This window comes from Callionymus lyra, chromosome 17 (assembly GCF_982586985.1).
Source record: "Callionymus lyra chromosome 17, fCalLyr1.hap1.1, whole genome shotgun sequence".
NCBI lineage: Eukaryota > Metazoa > Chordata > Actinopteri > Syngnathiformes > Callionymidae > Callionymus > Callionymus lyra.
Window position 1 is genome coordinate 6764489 of NC_141834.1, and position 23233 is coordinate 6787721.

The 23233-nt window shown below is 37.3% G+C and overlaps 1 protein-coding gene across 1 annotated transcript; it reads right to left on the reverse strand.

Moving 5' to 3' along the window:
- Positions 1–890: 890 nt before the first annotated feature.
- Positions 891–22380, reverse strand: coq8aa (coenzyme Q8A, genome duplicate a). Its single transcript, XM_087812573.1, has 17 exons — positions 22047–22380; positions 14467–14566; positions 12678–12760; positions 12363–12607; positions 12117–12282; positions 11958–12024; positions 8450–8524; positions 7814–7942; positions 5610–5695; positions 4470–4610; positions 4299–4380; positions 3263–3356; positions 2989–3130; positions 2734–2841; positions 2597–2662; positions 2410–2496; positions 891–1782 (listed from the first exon to the last, which is right to left on the reverse strand). Exons 2-17 carry the CDS (start codon positions 14558–14560, stop codon positions 1486–1488), a joined length of 1962 nt encoding a protein of 653 aa, XP_087668699.1. The 5' UTR covers positions 14561–14566; positions 22047–22380; the 3' UTR covers positions 891–1485.
- Between the last annotated feature and the right edge of the window lie 853 nt (positions 22381–23233).

Genomic DNA, 23233 nt, shown 5'->3' on the forward strand with positions numbered 1-23233 from the left:
ATAATTTTTTCCTCCATATAACAATATTATGTCAAATTTATTTATTATTTATTATCTTTTATCACTCAATATTTTCTCTCACGTTATCTTTTATCAAGTTACTTCACTAAATATTTTTGGATAATACCGCAACAAGACGACAGGTGGCAGTAGCGTCCTAAGAAGCCAAAGAGAGAAACACGATTTATTTAAAACGATTAAAATCCTTTTTTTTAAGGGATTCTTCATCCATCATTATGATGTCATGGGAAATAAAAGGTCAAAAAATAATAAATAATGAAACTAAATTTTAAAAAATACTTAAAAGATATAAATAATATTATCTGGTGGACAAAATAAGGAAGGTGTTAAAATACAACAGCGACATCTGCTGAGCATTCATGACTACTACAATAGCTTCTCTAGTATTTTAATAAGAGAATTTTTATTTTATTTATAAGCGCCTTTCAGGAACGATAATGACAATATGATCTTCAATATACTGTGATTTAAAAACGCTTAATTCTGGAAATAAAACGGATAAAATTAATATAATAAAATATGATTTTTGGTAGAAGAGGTCCAGAGGGAACCATAAGTTAGATAAAAATGGAGGAACCGAGTCACACAAATATTGTACGTGTCGTTTTTATTTTTACAACTTTGTACATCATTTCTCTCGTCTCTGACGTCCTTGTTAAAAAGGAAAAAACGTTTAACCATCAGCTAATTTCTAGTGCAAAGTCTGATGCTTTCTTTCCCAAATGAATATTACACACGCTAATATCCATATTATGTATTACATTGTAATGTTTTTTTTCAGGGATGGGAAAGAACTTATAACATGGTGTCCAATGTTTCACATCACAAGTTCACAATTCCGTTCTATTAAACAACATAAAGGCAAAGAGTCTTTTTCTAATCAAGTGGAATTTATTGACAAACTGATCCAGTGGTTAAAACAAACCTTTAATATCAAAAGAGCCACAGATCTGCTGCGACAGTAAAACCCTGCTTCATCCTGAGGTTCACTTAAACAAACAAAAAAAAGATATCAATGCTTGTTGCTTAAAGTCACAATTCTGCGCACAAACTCATTTGACAAAACCAGGAGCTCTGATCCTCCTCAACAGAAACACAAGCGATAGAAGTTCTCGTCACTCACCAGATGAATGCCATGAAGTCACCGTTCGAGTGATTGTGTAACACAGCAAAGCAAACACAAAGAAGCCTTGAAAGCGTCACACGGCAGGTTCCTTTTTTCTTTTTTTTTCTTTTTTTTTTTTTTACATTCGTTTCATTTCAACAAGGCTGGTTCTCTGATTCAGTCCGACGGGGCCACACATGGATTTGGCGTCAGGCCACTAAAGGCTGTTGGTTCCCCCTAAAACTAAAACAGTGGCAGTGAACGAGCCTTCAAGACGCCAGAGAGTCGCGGCTCCCCGGACATCCCCGTCAACAGGCACCGTGCAGTTGGCCCCCCAAAACACTAGTCCATCATCGCCCTCAAGCGGACCTGGACGGAGGCGTACGGCCTTCCCAGTACTTCCTATATGCTTCTTGGAACATGTCCTTGCAGGAAAGTTTGGAGCCTAACTTGGAGCAGATGAGGAAGGATCCTCCCATCTTCCGGTGCAGCGAGTACGTCTCCTCGGGGGGCGGAGTCAGGCGGTGCTTGAGCATCACCGGGATGAGGTTGTGGATCCTCTCGGTGGTGGACTGGGAGCCGAAGTCGAAGGGCTCCGTGGAGGCGAAGGCTTCGCCCAGGATCATCACGGCGTCCACGTGGGCGTTCAACATGGCCTGAGGGAGGGAGGAGAGAAAACTGGATGAAAATCATTCCGAAAATGATGAAGCAGAGGTTAACATTTATTTGTGAAAAAAATACATCATCTGTTCTGTGTAATATTTATATAAATGTCCACTATATGGCACTTTCTTCTCTTTCATTTTGTGCTTCATCTTGTCTATTAAAAGCTCCTTTCTAAACGGATAGCACCACCTACTGAGCTTAATAATAGTAACTTCATGAAGCAGTTCACTTACTGCTAGGAATCTGATCTGTTAGTTTGTTAAAAAACATCAACTTGGAAAAAAAAAGAATGAACAAATGACAAAGAGCCTCTTTATCATGGACTCAATACATTTTTTTAAATTTTGTTTCTCATAGGTAAACACAAAACTATGACCTGGAAAGTGTAGCCAATAACAACAGCTGCACCTTTAAATGCGAGTTTATCAGATTTGACTAAAGATAACAACTAATAACTATTGATGACAGTGTTGACTCCTGATTCGTGACTTATTGAATTACAAAAAAACTACAGATTTATCTGCATACTCATCTAATCATCGAAAATGTCATTAATGCTTTTATATTCAAATCAATTTTTTGTTTTAATTAAATAAAGTGTGGAGTGTGAGCTTCACCTTGGACTCGTATCCCGTCAAAAACTTCATCTCGATGGATTTCTTCAAAACTCCCTCTCTGTCGCCCTCTGCTGCCGAGCGAATGATCTGCAATGATCGACAAAATCAACACAAAACGTTGTTAAATGAAATATGGATAATATTTAGAGTCAAGTTTTACATTTGTGAAAATACAATCAACTCTTACCTCGATGTAAACGTCTGTGAAGCTGAGATCGAATCCTCTGGTGGCTCCGAAGTCCAACAGCGCCACCTACAGTGTCACACATAAGTCGAACTCAATGCTCAGGAAGCAAATATTAAATTAATTTGAGTTGGACTCACCCTGTGCGTCTGTGGATCGTAGAAGAAGTTGGACCAGTTGGGGTCGGTCTGCATGTATCTGAACTCAAACAGCTCTCTGAGGCACAACTTCAGAATGTTCCGACAAATCTAAGGACAAACATTTATATTTAAGCATGTTATTCAGTTTCTTGCCACTAGATGTCGGCCAAGCCCAGCCTAGACATGACAGACAATATGTTTTTAACAAAAGTTGAATAGTTTGAGTGTTGGTTGACGTGTTAGGAGTCACTTCACCTCATCCTTAAGTTCCCGAGAGAGTTCCTGCGCCTGGTCCAGAGGAAACCCGGACACCAGCTCTGTGGTCAGAACACTCTTACTGCTCAGCTCCTCGATCACCTCCGGCACGTAGAAGAACGGGTCGTCCTTCAGAAGCTCTCTGGAGCCAGACACACACAAAATAGATTAGAGTTCAACTACGAGGTCGTGAAACCATCAGATGAAAACGGATCCAGAAATCTTGAGTCAAGTGCTGACTCAGCAGACGACACAACTGTGTCATGACTCTCACCTGAACTTCTTGGCACACTTGGCTTCTCGGATATAGTCGCATTCCAGAGCCAGCTCTCTTCGCATCACCTCGATCAGATGCTCCGGGAACAGACCTAAAAATAAAATCTATATTAGTCAAGTTGATGCTTTTCATCTTGATTTGAAGCGAGGTTGCTCAAGCAGCAGGAAGTGGAGACATCAAAGTCTGTCTTTACATCACTGACTTCAAGAGCAGAAAACATACTCAAGAGTTAGGACAGGAAACCAAACTGAGATACAGATTAATTTTGCTAAAATATTTAAACTGTGTTTTATACCATATTTAGTGAAAACATATTTAGAATATATAGAATATTTTGTCTTAAATATAAGTGCTTGTTTTGGACACAAGATAATGTACATGAAAATCTACTGTAACTAAAACATAGAAGAATTAATAAGCAAGAAAAAGCCTTATGTTGTTAAAACATTTTTTTATAATGATTATATGATTAAATAAAAAGGAGGCAATAATTATTCGATACAATCCACTTGATGAGAGAGTAAAATTAAAAACTAAAACTAAATTGTAAATTGACTTTAGTCAATTTTTCTTGCAAATTAAATTAATTTGTACAAAAAGATAAATTCACAATGTATTAAATACTTAAATAAAATATGAACATGCAATTGAAACATACAATAAACCAATGTTTTAATTAAGTATATACAACTTTATTGCACATATACGTTTTTAAATATAAACAGGAACAAAAATGTTCTAAATATATTATTTTTGTACGTGTAGTTTTCTTTTTCTAATTTACTGTTGGGGAGAATAAAAACTTCAAAGCACAAATGAAAATAATAAATAACTATGTCTTAAAAACCTCCATTTGAAATAGTAATAAACAGTAAACTAGGTCTGATATCAAAAGTAAAAGGAGGTCAGACCTCGTGCTGCTGACATGCAGAGGGAGGTGAGAAATGAGTGGAAACACTTGAGGAACTTCAGTAAGACGAGCGGCGAGGACGACATGACTCGTCGCACGACTCGGAGGAGAACGTAAACCAACCTTCAGGCAGAGCGTTGCTCATGTTCAGCACCGTCATCAGATTGTTGACATCACTGTTGATGCTCTGGGCCACGCCGGGATACTGCGGGCGAACACAAGAGTTTGAATCTGGGTGACCACCATGACAGTCCACGCTGTCCACGCAGCCCGGTGTGTACACGAACAACACACCTGTATTTTCATGGCCACCTCTCTGCCGTCCTTCATTTTGGCCAGATGAACTTGACCGATGGACGCGGCTGCGAACGGACGATCTTCGAAGGACTCCAGCGTTTCCTTCCAGTTCGGACTCAAGTCGCTGTTCAGAGCTTTCTGCAGGAGAGGAAGAAGAAGAACTTCAACACAGTCAATATTGATGAGATTGATGATTACATGGTATAATGGCTAATAAATTAATCAAGATTTGAAAATGTAATTGTTTCTTCGAGCACCATTTATGAAGAACAAGGAAAGCTGGTAAAAGCCCAACCTGTGGGATTTTTAATAGCGTTTATCGCCCCTAATGGCGTAACAGTGCAATTACAATTTCAAACATTTTCATTTCTGTTTTTCTGTGAAAAATTGGACAGATTTTTTTCTTTTGGTACTTTGTATATAATGTATTGTACATATTGTTGTAGAAAAATACATACTTTTTAAATGAAAACCCTTTATCTTATTTGAAAAAAGCCAACAGACTAAAAGGAAGACAAAGTTGTTCAAATGAAACTCCACAACATATTTTCTTAAATATTTTGTCCTAAGAAATATAAGCTACCACATTATCATTTGAAGTAATTTATAGGTGTATTCGCAGCATATTGTCCATCATAATGAAGACAATATTAACTTCCTATGAGGTCAGAGTAGATCTGCCAAACAAACGATGAGTAGAAGTGTGTCCGACAGCTAACTGACACATTTTGTACCTTTTTAACCACTTAATACTGGTTCAAATCTGAACACATTTTTTAAACTAAATTCTCTATTTTTTCCTTTTTTCCAATCGAGTATTTCTCTTTTTTTATTTTAGGAAAAGTGCATTTAGATAAAATTTCAATGTTGTGCTGAAGTTTCTGTTATCATTTATACTGAGGATCTAAAATAAACAAACTATTTTTTAAACATTAAGACATTGATTTCTCTCCAATTGTTTGCCACTTTCAACTGTTTAAAAAAATGTTCACATCATTTTATTGTATGCAATTGTATGTATGTAAACTTAAATTACTGATAATAATAAATATTTAATGGTTAAAAATGATTCCCTGAGCTCAAGTGTCTCTACTACTACATCATTTTTTGCCGGACAAATGAATAAAAAAATGTTACCGTCATTTGTTTGATGGGCATGAAGTCGGCGCTTTGCCTGACGCGCTCAAAAATCTTGGCAAGTTGAGGGTTAATGAAGGCGTCATCTGCAAAGAGAAAGACAAATGTCATCATTTATGCTTCACGAGTTCACGATAAAACATAATTGTTAATAACTGATTCTATTTGGTTCAGTATTTTCAAAGCCTCAGGAAGTGAAGGTTAATAACAGACTAGTTTGAACACGGTTATGAGTGAAACTGTCTTGTAATTGTCAACAACTAGTCAATGGTTTACGTCTCTCGCCTCCACTGAACATTCCCTGATGTGGTCTACAACGTTAGTGACATCAAAATCAAGAGCATGTGAAAATCACTCCATTACGAGGAAATGATACGATGAAGGCTAAAAATACAAGCGTGCAAAATTACGCATGATATAATCGTCGTTTTTAAAATAGTTTCCGATGCTGCGAGGTAGATACTATTTAGAGACGATGAAGCTGCGACGCTTGGCTGCACAGTCCTCTGGCCTATTTGGGAAGACACCAAAACTGAACTTCGGGCCACGGCACATAAATGTCATCTCCAACTAGCAAGATGATTTTCAGCGGAACCCAAAAGCAACACTCATGACCGACGAATGACCCTTTAAGTATTGTCTGCTTTATTTACGTTGAAAGGTCAGAGGTCGTGCGACTGTTAGTGTTGGTCTGTGACTCGGCTCTGACCTTACGATGATGACTCGAGTAGAATCTGGTCGTCCACATCAGAAGCACACTGTGCTGCGACCAGATCGACCAACACCAGGTAGCCAATGTCAACTTCCCCTTTTACTTTGTTATTCTGAGGGTCATGTTTGGGTCCAGTTGGCCGGCCTTTGAAGTCCCGCCAGAGGTCACTGGACTGACGGTACAACGGTCGTAAACTAAAAATTAGGAAGTGTTTACGGCCGTTACCTGAACCGCCGAGCGAAACCATGCCAAGATGCTGCTGCAGCCGACCTTGACATCCTGAATATGCGTTGCTCAGAATAGGAAGTGCAACAACTAAATTAGAACCATTGCCTTGAATCTTTGTGCTGCGATGAAAAACAAACTTTCACCGGTTGCTCAGCAACAAGTTTCTTTGCACAGACAAACTGTTCGCTCTGCAGGGATTATTTGTTTCATCAGTCTTATTAAGTAAAACAAACATGTGTAACTAGAAAGTGTGACAGTCTATAAATGGATACATTAAACATATTAAATAGCTAAAACTATCTTTCTAGTAGCTTATAATATAAATCTAATTAAGGTGCCCTATTGTGCACATTTTAGGGGATTTTAATGTGCTTTTTTATTTTTTTAAATATGCCATAAATGACAAAGATTTGTGCAGTTAAAGCAGGGGTTCCAAAAGCTGTCCTCAAAAGGGCCAAGATGGAGCACATTTTGGATCCAACCACATATAGTTGAACCAATCAGGCGTCTGAAGACAGTAATAAGTTGATTGTCGGTCTTTCTTTCTTTTAAATATTAATAATTCTCTGACTAGTAATCCATGCTTTTGTTTCTTCTCGTCTGGACTATTGTAACAGTTTGTTTTCATGTCTTAACAAGAAGGATCTGTCTCGTCTGCAGTTGATTCAGAACTCTGCAGCGAGAATTCTGACCCGCTCTAGTAGAAGAACTCACATTTCTCCGATCCTTAAAACTCTTCACTGGCTTCCAGTTTCTTTCAGGATCAACTTTAAAATTCTGGTTCTTACTTTCAGAGCTATTCATGGTCAGGCTCCTCCTTACATCACTGATCTGATCCAGCCTTACACTACACCCCAGCTCGGGCTCTGAGGTCTGTGGATCAGAATCTACTGATGGTTCCTCGCACACGGCTCAGGACCAGAGGAGAGAAATCTTTTAAGGGTGTTGCTCCTAAGCTTTGGAACAATCTTCCTCTCTCTTTGCGCTTGATGGAGTCTACTGACTCCTTTAAGAAACATCTTAAGACGTTTCTATTTGTTCAGGCTTTTCCTTGATTTTCTGGAACTCCTGTGTTGTTCTCAGTATTATCTTGATCTTTAAAGTAAATACTTTTTTGAGTATTGTTTTGATTGTTAAAGCGCTTTGTGACCCTGGTCTGGAAAAGCGCTATATAAATAAATATTACTTACTTACTTACTATCATGAAGACTGTGTGCTACAGTGTAGTCATTAACACTCGGTATATTTCTGACTTGATTCTGACCTTGAATGCTGAGCATCTGCCCCAGTTTTAACGCCGCTCCTCTCACTTTGCACAGAGTCCTGACGATGCGCTCGGCGTTGGCTTCTGAGAGGAAAGGGCTGGAGTCCAGCACAGCCTTCTTGTTCTCACCTGCAGCGGAACATTCCACGGATTCAAACAAACTATCTCAAATACAACACGCAACTTTTACAGTTAAAAAAATTCACTTAACAGAATGTTTATATCGAAATGTTTGTTTGTTTGGTGTACATATGCGTTAGTAGGTCGCAAGGTTGTGTGTTCCTGTGTGTCTGACGCACACTTCAGCAGCTTTGAGCAAGATTTACTTACTAACTTACGCACACACACACCTGCGTCGGGGCTGGAATTAACTACACACTTGGACTCGGACAAACACAGATTTACGCCTGTATGCTGTCGCAGATTAGCTTCTCTATGGATTAGCAGACTGGAGGAGAGCAGCAGTGTCTGCTGGGAAGGTTGTGGCCTAAATGAACATGTAGAAAAGAGGCGGCATGAACGCGTCTACAAGTGAAGACAAGCACCGTGTTTAGTGGAGCAGACATTTGGATACACCCTTTTCTAAGTTGCATGCTGGAAATATTTGCTGCAACTGTGCCGATGTTTGAGCGTTACCTGCTGCATCACTGTGTCTCATCGTCTTCTTGGCAACCTCTGCCAGAGCACCCAAACCCAGACCAACCGCTAAACCTGGAAGACAATGAATGAAATCGAATAAATATACCAGAGTCAAGTGCACACGTGGCACAGTTACACAACTATGAGGATTCTATGAAATGATTAATTCTGTTTATTTGTCAATATTCAGTAATCAACTTAAATATGAGGATCTTATCTTATAGTTTCGTGAAGTCAATAGAAAACACACAAAGAAATGCTAAGAATGCAGCTTTTAATTTGAAGGCTATTGATTCAACTGTTGAAGGTAATAGAGACGCTGAATGTAAGCTTGGCATCTGTGATCCATGGAAAGAAGTTGGAGACGGCAGCGTAAAGAAATGACTCAATGCAAAGAGATGAACGTCTTTTTTTTTTTTACCATCACATTTTCTAAAATTAAATGTAAACAATGTTTCTGTGTATTATCTTTCTATATTACTAACTCATGTTACAATGTTACAAAACATGCATCTTAAGACATGTTTGGACTATTAATACAAGTTGCATCTATTTAGTTTCTGCAGCCTATATTAAATTGCACTCAAAAGTCTGGAAATTAATGAATTTTGAATTTATCAGATTGTATTGTTGGAAGCCAAACAGTAAGTGATGAGCAGATGATTGGATTTAAAAAAAAATAAAACGTAATTAATATTATTTGTATTATTATTCAACTGTCTGACTTCAAGTGTTGAAAAATGGCGAGCATGTTACAATGTTAAGCCTGGCATACCTTCGATTGAAGAACATAAATATCGTCAGACAAATGTTGACCTTGACATTTAATTTATTTATTATGCCATCGCAGTATTTGACCCTCATATGTCAAATAACCATTTTCTGAATTGTCTACATAGGATAAACCTTCAGAGAAACAAGCAGGGATTTGTTTACAGTTGCCCTCAGCAGTAGGACGGCCAAAAACAGACCAGTTACAATTCTGATAAACACATTAGGATGCAGTGATGAGTTCACTAAGAGGGAGTGAGATAAGAGAGAACAATGTTAGAGTGGGAGTTGAGCACGACTCAAAACCAGGCTGTGGCAGCCAGGGAGTGTAGGATGACCTCCTGCTTCCTGACAATGACTGGAACACAACGGACCCTTTGTGCCACCAGGTCAATAAGCATAGTGTGCTAAAAATACAGTATTTATCCAGGAGCAGTAGATAATTACCCGACTACGGTTCAGTTTCATTGACACTTGTGTATGTAAATATATACTATTCTAATGTAAAACCAGATAAGGTTCAGTTTTAGCTCAGGAACAGTCTCAAGTCATGCCATTCAATCGGAGAAATGCATCGGAATTTAACTTGCATATTGCTAGAAAAAAAAAGGATAATATAAGTGGTGTTATTGTTAAAGTGTTAAATATTAAATATTGCCAATTCATCCCATCTTAGAGTTACAAATTTAAAAAAAATCCAGTTGTCATTTTATTAATTTTTATACACACAAACTGCTCATACAGAGTTCACAGATTAAGAATAACTTTGAGATATTGAATATATTATTTATTAAGGTTTTACAAGATATGGACCAAATAATCTGATTGTCAATGATTTTATATTGATTTTATTTTCACATTTATTATTTAAGATTTGGAAACGTATGCTACTTAATAGTTGTGTTTTTATTTTCTTATAATTTGTTAGTTTTTTCTGTATTAAAAAAAACTCCTAAACATAATAAAAAAAAAATCATGATAAAATAATAATTACAAAAAAAGGAGCGACTAATGCACTTAATAGTAGCCAATATAATTTTTATTCTACTGTTTTACAACAAAAACTGTATATAATGGTAGTAGTAAAAGAGTAAAATATATCCAGTGATATTGCAAAAAATTATGATTTTTTTTTTTGATTAAAAATAAGCAAAACGATTATGCAAGCAGTGATCCGAGGCAGAAATACAAATAGTATAAATCTGTCCTTACTTGGATATATACAGAGACGTATCACACACACCATTAAAACCGAGGAAACGCCTCCACACAACCAAGCATGTTTACTTCTGAACACCTAATCCTGAGAAAGCAGTTCTGTATAAAGAACAAAAAAGGAAAGTGTGTGTAAGTTTGAGGCTGCCTCGAGCGAGTTCCTCTCTGCTGCCTCTTACATAACGTGCCATTACATAATGGGTTAGTCAGCGAGCCAGAAATCTGAAAGGCACCACTGGACCGTCATGTGAGGACACGGCTTGTTCGGCGACTTTAAAAATCATGCTGAGGACATGTTTACCACTAAAGAGGTGCTCTTAAAGTCACCTTGTTCACACCACACACCAACATTCACGCTGTAAGCAGCACTATCTGAACGACATATGCAACTCCAGAGCGAACACAAGTGTCTGTCTGTCATCTGCGGATACCTTTGAGGTGCCGAGTGACCGAGGGATGATTCCTGGCTTGTTATTTTTAAATCCAACCAGAACACAATGTTGATGACAACAGAAAGACACCCGCAGATGGTGGGGAACAAAAACAATACAATATCTCTTGTAAACAGCACAAAGGTCACACACGCCTGAACTGCTTCTCCTTTTATATATCAGAACAGTCAGGAAACGTCACTAAAACCACAATTGTTCTTCAGCTCCAATATCAAAGAGGAATCTCTATTGTGCAATAATATTTCTCTGCTATCATCCTATGGTTTTGCAGTTGTGAGCATTAGACAAACACCGTTTTCACACAAAAATGTAGCAAAGAATTGCTCTGACGCATTTCTGATAAAACGTCAATAGCATTGGTTAAATATACATTCTGCAACTCTGTGCAGCTGCTCAGCAGTCACTGTAAGGAACACACTCAACCGTCAGCCTGAATCAGAGAGGGCTGGGTCGAGGCTGCAGACGAGTGAAGATTACAAGGTTAATCTGGGCTCAACCAACTGAAAATAATATTTTGTGTTGCACTAATCTTCTTTTGCAGTTTAAAATATTAAGTTAATAGATTTAGTTTGCATGTTTAATCAATTTAAAAATATATATGATGGTTCTGCCATTTGTTTCACCCTTTATATATGTAAACATACACAAGGAAATTGAATGATTTGGTGACTAAAACGGATAATTATATTTCACGCTCTAATCTATTTTAGTCATAATTCAATGAATGTCCTGCACCAAAGATAACGTGCTTACTGCATTTTAAAGCAGTGAGTGCATCTCAAATGTGAAATCCAGTTCCTATTTTAGTTTGGGGGACATTTGTTATTATTATATTTATTAATTTATTTTTACTACAATTCAAAAAAACTAAAAAACTCTAAAACTCAACTATTTATTGATTCGGAGCTAATAGAGCTAAAGATTTATGTATAGGATGTGAGAATATATTTCTGTTTACAGTGAGTCTAGTTGCACAATATGTTCTTTATCTGTGCATTTATGCAGCAGTCGAACACACTGATAACATCAGAACTCAATCTGAGGAAACCTGAACTCAGTTACGTTACCTCCAAAGTTGGCCAGTCTGCTGAGGCGAGTCACAGGCACTTTCCTCTCTCTGGCTCTCTCGCTCAGCTACGGAGGCAGAAAAACACAATTTTCATAATCTGCGGTGAACACAGAAGCATATTTAAATAATAAAGATGATGATGAGAATCTTATGTAACCATTTGTTTGTGTGGTTTGTTCTCAGCTCTCTTTGTCTGCCGGGCTTTTTCAATGTCTTCTGCGGTGAGTCCTCCGACCGTGGACTGGTCCTGATGATAGTCTCTCTGTTGGCTCCACATGTGTCTGTTCAGATGGTTGTTGTACAGATTGTGTCCTACGAAGCATCTGCAACATTCAAGGGGTGAAGCTGTGACCTCTAGAAGAACATGTTTAAACACATTTAATACTGATGTTGGTGGTAATACCTGCTATCAAAGTGGTAAGATCTGGTCGGTCCACTGAACTGTTTACTGGGATCCTTGTATCCCTCAAACAATGACTTTTTACCCCCAACTCCTGTCGTCGTACCCCCATAGTTCGATTCCTCATGGGCACTCTCAGCCTGAGACATAAACTCTTCCTCTTTGAAATCTGCAGAAGGGAAACCCTCCTCCATTGGGAAGTCATATTCTGAATCCACGGTTGAGCTCTGCTGCTGACCCGTGAGCTCCTGAGAGAGACACACATTCAACACATGCGTGACAACCTGCTGACTCCTCCACGATTTCACCGACTCCTACCTGCACTTTCATCATGGCCGCAGAAACGCCTTGCTCAGCAGCTGACTGCAGGCTTTGGGCGGCGGCGCCGACACCTGGGAGCCCTGAGAGAAAAATCAAAAAAGGGGGAATGCGTTTGTTAATATCTGTCAGTCTGGATGGAAGTGTAGTTGGATTATTAACTGGACTTATTGCTGATGACTTCAGCGACCTCTTTCTAACCTTCTCTCTTCCCAGCAGAATATAAAGCGCCCACTAGCTGGCACCGCTTCAGTCTTTTCTGTTAGCTAACTGGTGTGAATTGCTGTGCTTTGGCCAGAACTTCTTCAATCCTGCCAAGCTTATCTGAGTGTTAAAATGTGGCAGAAATTTGGAGGAGGTTGATACAAGTTAATGTTACTTCATGAGTCATGGAATCTTCAGATGACTGTATAAATGTACTTTAATATAAAGTGGGCGAGAGTAGCTGACAGTACAAATAAAAAATGTTTATTATCGTATGATAGCATAAAAATATGTTGCTAGTTTTACAATATGAAGTTGGAATGAAGTTTAAATCACAAAATAACTGTGGGTAAAACATGCAAATGTGTTATTTTGAGGGGGAATATTCACTAAAGTAAAATAGATAAAATCAAGACCTTACATCAACAAGTTATACTAGCATTGAATTATAAATAGTAATAAAAAAACAAGCACAAGATTTTTTTCTAACGGGTTCATTTGGTCTCATGAGACTTGATTAGCAGTTAAATGTTGTCCTCTGGCACTAGTGGTTTCTATCTCCTTGTATCCCAGGACAAAAAGACAAACTTTCTCATCATCAACACAACACTGGATTTAAAGAAACGCTTCTCGTTCCATGCATGAATTTGCATACATTTTATTTTAAAATAGCTCTGAAGGAGTATCATGCAAAGGTTGTTGATATTCTTTCTCACCCCACAAAATGTATCTTTTATAAAATCTGACTTTTTTTTATCTCAGCAATATCTGCAGCTGCATATTTTCATGTCTGAGATGCCACAGAAATTCTAGGACTTTAGGAAATGTTGAAGCATAGACATTCCACACATTCATTTTAGGGTGGTTTGTGATCGATGGAGGGTAAATTACAGAACAGAAAAGCAGCCCAGAAATCCATTTATTAAGAGCAAGCAAGATTTTGTAGTGTAAATCTTGGCTAGGCTGAAGAGATTAGTCTAAGAATTTATATTTATATAATTTAATGCATAATAAATGTATAGTGCCAAACTGGTACTATTTGCACAGCCCTGTTGCTTAAACTGTGACCAAACCCATGCTTAAAGGAAACACACAAAACTCTTGTTTTAGAAGAAATATTTCTTAAATGTTGTTTAAGTACAATGCTTTTAACATGTTAGCACAGTTGAACTATCTAGGTTTATTTTTATTTAGGGCTTGTGTGTTTTATAAATCAAATGAATATTTTTATTTTTATTATTATTTTATTTCTTTAATTTCTCATAGCAGCAAACTTCATGTTATGTAGCGCTTTGTGACCCTGGTCTAGGAAGGCGCTATATAAATAGAGATTATTATTATTATTATTATTATGGCATTATTTTAGGGGGGTTCCGCAGTAGCAAAAGGCCGTAATTCAAAATGTTTGTTCTGTTTACTACTGAACTGGTGCCATGGTGGTACTGAGTAAACATTACCATATTTCAATTTAATTTTGGCAATAGTGCATGACAAATAGCTGGGCTTAAAAACTCAATAAGGTATTCACATTTAGAAAAACACATAAAGAAACTCGATTGAATAGACAAACCAAGTTTCAAATTACCTGTTCCACTGCGCATGACATTTGCCTGCGTTTCTACGATAGCCTGGCTCAGCTTCGCCAGGCCTCGCACCACCAACGCCATATCACCAGCCATGTTGAACTGAAGACAGACAGAACAAATGACATGTTACAAAGAAACATTTTGTTGACACGGTTTTGAGAAGTCAATCCATCCAAAGCTTTGCAATGTCACGCGTATTGAATGTCAACAGGTTTGACAAAGCGGACGACAACAAAGAAGGGGAACAAGAGGTCAAATGGGACGAAAACTGAAACCCTCTCTAAACACCTTGAACTGCTTCTAAGAGCCGACGTATCCTTATGTGACTTTTACACTTTGGCTATTATAACCAACCCTGAACACACTGACGCGAGAAAGTGGTGGAATGTTATGCGGGGTTGGAAGTTGCGTCGGCATGTGTTTGTGATCCTGGAATGGATCTGAAAATGTCACTGGAAACTGAGAGGGCCAGCTGATGGCCCTTCCAGCACTTGCTGAGCACGGGTTTGGATCTAGAACAGAGTCACATTTATTTTCTCTCCACAATCAGGGTTCTTACTAAGAGAGACTAAAAATACTGCTTACGAGCGATATAACAACGTTGTATTTCTAAATATGTCCGTACATGCAGCCGGAAACACATTTGGCTAGTGCTGAACGGCAGATAATACAAGTGATTACAGAGCAGAGAGTACACAATGTAGTCTGGTTTGTACGACAACAACAACTTGTCCTTGCAACACTGCGTTTGTGAGCTGCCCTCAGTGTGATAAAGGTGTGGCGGGTGTGCCAGTGAGCTGCTGGGATTCGGGCCAATGGAAAAAGCTGTTGCTTGAACAGGCAAGGCACTGTATGTATGTGTGTGTGTGTGTGTGTGTGTGTGTGTGTGTGTGTGTGTGTGTGTGTGTGTGTGTGTGTGTGTGTGTGTGTGTGTGTGTGTGTGTGTGTGTGTGTGTGTGTGTGTGTGTGTGTGTGTGTGTGTGTGTGTGTGTGTGTGTGTGTGTGTTTTAGCAAATGCACACAAACTCACCGGGCTAGTAAGTGGGTCATCCCCTTTCCTTTAGTGTGGCACAATGTTTTCATAGTGCGTACTGAGTCAATATTTTTGGCCACAAAGGAACAAATGTGTCTTTGCAGGTTTGACAAAATCAAAGCTGGGAATTCAATCCTCAAAGAAAAACAGGAGCACATGCCTGAACAGAGCAACAAATAAAGACACCAATGACTCAGTCTAAATTACATGTGGTATTTCACTTGACATGACATGCCTTCAATACTTCTATGTGATGGATAATAATTCAAGCTTGGTTTAGGAAGTGTGGAACAGTATAAGCTCATCATGCTTTACACATTATGTGCAGGGTCAAATATTCTTTACTATAATGACAACTAATATATAACAACGTACTCACATCTTTCAAATGTTTAAGTCTTCCTCACAAAGATGCAGTACACCCCTCATCACGGCCATGTTTTAGGGTATCACTTTACAAGTTAAACGTTTTAAGTTATTACTTTATAAGTCTGAAATCTTGGCAAACGAGAGGTTAACGAGAGCAGAGTCCATTATGATGTAATAATGGGCTTCACTTCTTCTCCAGTCATCACGCACAGCTTTGATTAAACAACAAGTCCCTCAGAGGTGGAGTCTTCACGGATTCATGATGCACAGTGACAAATATCAATGCTTGACCATTCTCTGCAGAGTGGGCGTGTTTATGGTAAACAAGATTCATCTCCAGAACAGAAACAAACAAAAACAAAGTGTTTTCAGTGGCCGGCGCTTAAGTACATTTTGTAATGTAAAATACTGAATGAAAATATAGCTTTAATGATTGCAAATGTCTATGTACGTTACAAGTTATGCTTGTATCTGCATCGAAATTCAGATATTGAAGTGATGCATTTCTTCTTATGGTTCGTGAAATCAGGATTTTCCAACAATATTCATGGTCATGTGAATGTCTGCAGCTGTCGATTTTCAACACTACAACTGCAGCAAGAAGGAAATAGCTGCAGGATTTCTTCATCACACAAAGATACAACAGTCTATTGTTGACGAAACTGCTGAGTGACGTTGTGGTATTTTCAATATGAATGAGAGTTCAGGATAAGGTATCTGTCCTGATCATAACCTGGTGAAGAATCTTTAAGATAACAGTGGTTGAATGGTCCTAAAAAAAACAAATTATTGGTGAATCCATTAAAGATTCTGAAGTTGCCTACAAAACAGTCCTGATATAAATATGATGTAGAATCTATAGCGTGTGGAGTTGAACTCAATCCCATTTTAGGTGCAGTCACTTTGGCAATCTAGGTTGCTAGCTGAGGAAAATATTTATATCCTCAACCTTTTTTAAAAGCTTAAATCAGATTATGATATCATATTATCTTTTCATGAACAGAGGCTCAAAGTATCATCTCTGTCATTGTCCTTCAGCAAATACTCCCATCCAATGTTTTTTACTCTAATTGGAAGTCTCGGTATAATTGTTGACATCGATACATCTGTTCATTATCTTATCTTAAACAATGTTGTATTTATAGGTAACAATATCTACGTCAGTCTACTTTGATTTTGAGCCAACCATCGTCCAGGCCACTTGGTGGGCCAGATTCAGACCCCGAGCTTTGAGTACGACACATGTGAGATATAGGATTACAGATTAGAAGACTTTGTGGATGAACTAACTTCAAATTGTAGGGATTAAATTAGAGAATTCAAGGTTCCTGAAGTAAATCAGGAAATCTGATCAAGAATTTAAAGCAATACATGTAAGATCAATGGGTCTCTGGTAGGGATGCACCGATCCCACTTTTAGGGTCCTGATACCGATACCGATATTTGGGCTTTAAGTATCTGCCGATACTGAACCGATACCAGTTAAAAAAAACAACTTTATTCCCTATTGTGAAATAAAATGGCTGATGCTTTTAATAAAGAGCAAAAATGACCACTATATTGTATTACAAAGTCTGTATTTATTCAAATAGTGTTTAATGTTTACCAGCATTTTGTGAAAAAGTCACAAAAAGAAAGTTTAATTGTAAACTTTGTTTCCCTTATAACCTGAAATAAAACATAGGAGGTCTGTGAAGTTAACATGTCGGTGAAAGAAAATACTAATATAGTAACACTTTGGAACAATTTTTTGTGAAATTTGTGAAATTTGAAATTAAACATAACTCAGCCTTTATTCAACCAGTATTAAACGCCAACACTTTTTATTGTATTGAGGCAGATTCCAATGATGAAGTCAACATTAATACTAACAAGAACGTTTGTTACTGTTGACTACCATGCTGTCGACTCAAAGTTTCTCTCGTCTCTACAGAACAGCAAAGTCAACTGCTTGGTTTTGTTTCGTCTTTCTTGTTTCGTTTTGTTTGTGTCGTGATGTGTCTATAGATGCTTAATAAAGTTAGTGTTGTTGAATCATGTAGTGCGATTTCTCCTCCAAATATCCGCTCACATCTTCACTGGATCAGATGCGTGGATTGGTGCTTTTTCACCGATACCGGATACTGGAACTGGATCGGACCCAATACCCGATCCTAATATCGGATCGGTGCAGTCTCTGGTCCGAATGAATTTCACAAATTAGTGGCAGATATATTAATTAATTAATCTGATCAAGAATCAATTATAAAAGGACAGTAAAGTGGGTGAAAATTCTGCAACAACAGGGTTTTTAGTTTCACATTTTACATACTTGCCCTATATTTATACAGTAAAATATCTTTCCCTAAATAGCAGGTTTGTTTCCGTCCCATTTGTTTGGAATAAAAGTTCTTGTCCTCCTGCCCAGAACCGCACTAAGGCTCCTTCTGGGTTTAAGCCTTCGCACTGACAGTAGAGCCTGTGACTCATGATGCTGCTACACAGCAGCAAAAACTAATCCCACAGACGAATCACTGCGCAAAAAACTCGGAATGCAAATGCTTTCACCAAAATGCTGCATTCAAATTTAAAAGCAAAGAAGGAAAGCAAATGTTGTTCGTTGAGAAACTTCCCATGTTGAAATATGCTGAATGTGCACTTTCCTGATACAAAACACTGATCGAGTGCAGGGTGTGTGTAGGATTAAAAAAAAATACTTGAAAAGAGATTATACAAATACAAAGATTCACAAAGCCTTGCATTAGCCAGCAATTAATGTTGCACAAGTTCCACTTAAATAGAAATGTGCATATATTGAACACAACAACTTGACACTCTTTATTTAGATTTTATTTTAGATTTTCACAAACTATTTGATCAACAAACTAATGTATAATCTAGTAATGTAAGTGTAGTGTTCATTCAAGTCTATTGTACATCATTGGAGATTTTGGTATCTTAATTACATGTTTTTTCAATACAGTTACAACTTAAAAAGTAGCGTAAAACTGTGTAGCTGCAGTGAGAAGCCAATATTGGATGTGGAACTATTCTTTCCAAATATGTTTGGCGAGCAGAAGGGGAAGTTGGAAGAACTATCTAGTTTCTGAGAAGAATATACTGTAATTCAAACCAGCATTTGGTCACAAGTACTGTATACGTGGTAAATATGGAGCATTTCTCTGAAACAGACAGTCTTCATGCCGTTTAATAGTTAAAGGGGCGCTATGTAACATTTTGATTTTGAAAAAATATATTTTCTATTGCGATTTGGTTTACTTTGACTAGAATTTACTTGGTCACAAGAAATCTCTAGCGCTTCAATACAACTAACTTTACCTGGTAGACCCGGCCGGAGAGTCTGTGAGTGCCATGTGAACTGTTTTACATTAGTGAGTCACAGACACCGTTTTATATGAAGTACTGAGAGTTTTTAAACTTGCCAGGAAGATAAAATGACAAACAGTCACAATAAGAGCCTTAGTCCTGTCTGATAAACAAATGCAAATGTGTCATTTTACTGGAGGAACAGTTTACTTTATTACAGTTGTCCCTTTTTGACACCAGGGGGTGCCAAAAACAATTCAACAAAATATATTTTTTGTTGCTTTACTTTAAGTAAAGTAGTTCTGACAGGATTTGGATTTCACTCATTTTCTACTCACCCACATGTCGACTAAGGGTTGGGATTCTTTTTAGAGTAAAATGTTTCTTTTCGAAGTTATAGACAAAAATGTATATCCATGCGAAACACTTTCAATGAGGAGACGGTTGTATGTGGAGCTGAAAACCTGGTAGATGCCACTACAAAGAAGCTTTATATATATACACACTTATTTGAGTTTAGCGGGACAACGTCTTATTTTAAGGTTTCAATACAAGAGGGATATTATAGACGAACAGTATAGAGATATTTAGGTTTCTTCAAGTACGTCTTTTTGGATGAAGATGAAGACAAAGACAATTGAGCTCAATTTGCTACATTAAAATGAACATACATTTTTGCCTATAACTCTAAAATGGAACTGATTACTTTGAAAATAATCCCAACCAGTAGTCGAAACAAGGGTAAATAGAATGTTACATTTAGGGTAAACAATCCCTTTAAAACCTTTACACTAAAAACTTAAGTATTTGCTGTTTAAGATGCATACGGACTTCTTGTGATAAATAATCGGAGGATTTAAAGCAGGTACAAATTGTTCAGATTAACCTAGATTTAGAGAGGAATTCGATTTATTAATAAATTCTTGCTTCTCTGAATCTCCAATAAAGTTAATGTCCTCATGACTCTAAACAAACCCTCAGAGGTTTTGGCATATCATAAATTTCCAACCTTAGAAAACCAGATAAAGTTTATGATCCTTATCCCTTCCAAACAACAAGAGCTTGTGCTGTCTAGAAGGTGAGATGTTGCCACCACCACATGATGACAGTGATGTTTTTAAAAGGGAAATGATCTTGCAGTGATAACCTGTAAGTATTGTATAGCAAACACAAATGAACAGCTAAGCCTCAGCTGTTGTCTGGACTCTTCTGGCCCTTTGCAAGCTGTTGAGTCACCGTTATGAAAATAGCCGTTCGGTCTATATCTGCTCTTCTTCAAATGTTGTTCAGCTCATCTGATGGCTCACTCACAACTCTTGAGGTCTTCAATTGCATTGGAAACGTGTGACTCGGCAGACATCTAACAGAGGTAACGTGACTGGAATCACGTTCTCAGAAGGTCTGAATCAACCATAAAGAAGTGACTCTTACACAATGTTATTTATTGCTATATTTAAAGCTCTTTCTTAGGCTGTTAGTCTACAATGAGATGGTAAATTGCTGGGAAAACTGCTGTATTCAGCAAAAAAAACAATAAATTACAATGGTAAAACATAATACTTTTTTATTAAAATTAAAGATGATAGTGGGTCAATATGTAGCTTAATGGCATTGGGTTCCCTTGTGTTTACAAAGTGACCCGTATACTACAGATCGGTGCAGATTAAGTAAATTCTATTTTATACAGGGGTTGTTGTTAGGGGCCATCAAGCGAAACAATAGGAGTGAAAAGTATAATATCAAGCGATAAAATATAACTGAATATGCTAAAACTATCCGTTATTGTATTTTATAATGCACAAATATTTCTAAAAATCTTGTGTAAAATCTAAATGTCTGTTTATATTCACTTAAGTATATTTGAGTGGCAATACATTGGACAAAAAGCCCTCAGACAAAAAAAAAACTATTGTCATATTTCAAGTCTAGTAATGAATAAGCGAAATAAATATACGTAGTTGGTTTCATGATTGTTGACCTTATCAGGGATACATAAATACAGTCAAAGAACAACACGTGCCTCCTGGGCTGCACTTTGCACTGAACACAACCAAAAATAGAATGTGAATTATAGAATTAAGAACTTAGGAAATGATTACATTTGTTCTTAACCTTTCATGACAAAGATAGCAACAAAAAAAACAATACAAATGACCTTGTGTATGAACCATGTTGAGGACAAATCATCAAAGGCTTAAATGGTGAGAAGAGTTATAAATCTACCTATGATATAAAGAGTGACGGCTGTTTATCAGTGGCCAACAATGACTAACTAGAAGTCAAAACATTCTCAGGCTGTATATCTTTAGGTCATATACATTTACTAATAAAATAACGACCGAAAGCCAGTTTGTTTGGATATAAATTGCTTTAAAAAATATATACAGTTGTTGACAAGAAATAATAGCAATGAAGTAACGTTAAAATAATACTTTTAATACAAGTGCAGGAATGCAACATTAGTATTTGTGTTGCTTTAGGTTGATTTTTGAAGTTGTGTTGAACAGTTGTGTAGAGTTGACGCGTCAAGGTTGTTGTGCAGCGTGTGTCAGTTTAGCTCGAGCGTCACACTGACACGTTGACCTCCATTTGCTTCTTGTTGACATAAACTCGCTAAATGTAGATAATAATAATACGACGTAAAATTGTACTTATGTTTGCATGTTTGCAGCAGTTCTTGTGACAGATGCTAGCTAGCACAGAGTTAAATAACAAAGAACGCGCGCTGGCGTTAATATATTATTATTGACACACGTAGGTTTATATATATAAATATATGCATATATATATAGTTTATATAGTTTAAACTTGGCTTCAGTGACATTTAAAAAAGTGGAGCAAACCTTCAAAATAAGAGCCGCTGATACTCACCAGCAGCAGTCGTCAGGTCGGACAAGTGTTCGAAAAAAAACAACTAATGTTTACTAGGTGAGGATCGAGCAGAAGATATGCATCGTGAGCAGCATGCGTCGGTCCTGGTCCTGGTCCTGCCGTATGTGCGTTTTAATCCAGTTTGCGTCTCGCCACGAGGTCAGACCTTATTTACCAACTTGAGCTGCGGAGACTCACGGACTCACACCCCCTCACTGCCCCGCACACTAACTTGAAGTCAACCTCCAGCGAGAACCAACACAAATCACTTCTGTTTCCGAATATATTGACTTCTACTTTTCTCCTTATCCTCGGATATGTGACTTGAAACAAAAGTAAATTATTTTCACGTTAAATACGCTCCAAAATATTAGACGCGAACACATGCTTTTCTCGTAGCCCCGCCCATTCTCGTCTGCTATTGGTCCGTAATGCCAGATGACAGGAGGGTGGCGGCGGATCTGCGGCTGCTGATTGGTTCATCTCGCGACACAAACAAGGTGCTACAAACACAACGGATCATTTCCAAATAATAAAACAAATATATTCATTCCTCGATATATTATTATATTTAAATACCTTAACATAGCAGGCTTATGTGCGTATTTTCGGCTATAAATAGACTAACAACGAGCTAAAGCGAAGAGCATTTCTGCAGTAGGTCTCGGCTGCCCTCTGCTGTTTGTTTTAATCATTAGAAATATTTTGTTGTTAACTAGTTAATGCATAATAAAAGAATAAATAATTTTGTTCCAAACCATAAGTGTATAATATACAGTCAAATTGTGTAAGTACATCAGTGCAATCTGAATATTGATAGGTTGAATTCAACGTTTTAATTATTAATATTATTATATATATTATATATTATTATAATGAAGGGACACCCTGAACAGGAAGGACGCCAGTCAAAGAAATACGACCATTCACACGCACGTATTATGATTATTATTATTATTATTATTATATTTGCATGTATTTATCATTGATTTATTTTCTTTTTTTAATAGTTGAAATCAGTAGTGTACAAAGGTTGGATTTGTTTTTGTTTCGTTCAATAATAAATAAATAAATAATGGAGTTTGAATATCAGACTCTATGTGTAAAAAAATAAAAATAAAATAGAGAATATTCCATTACAAATGTTACGATTATTCATAAATAGAAATTCAACGTTTCAGTATAGA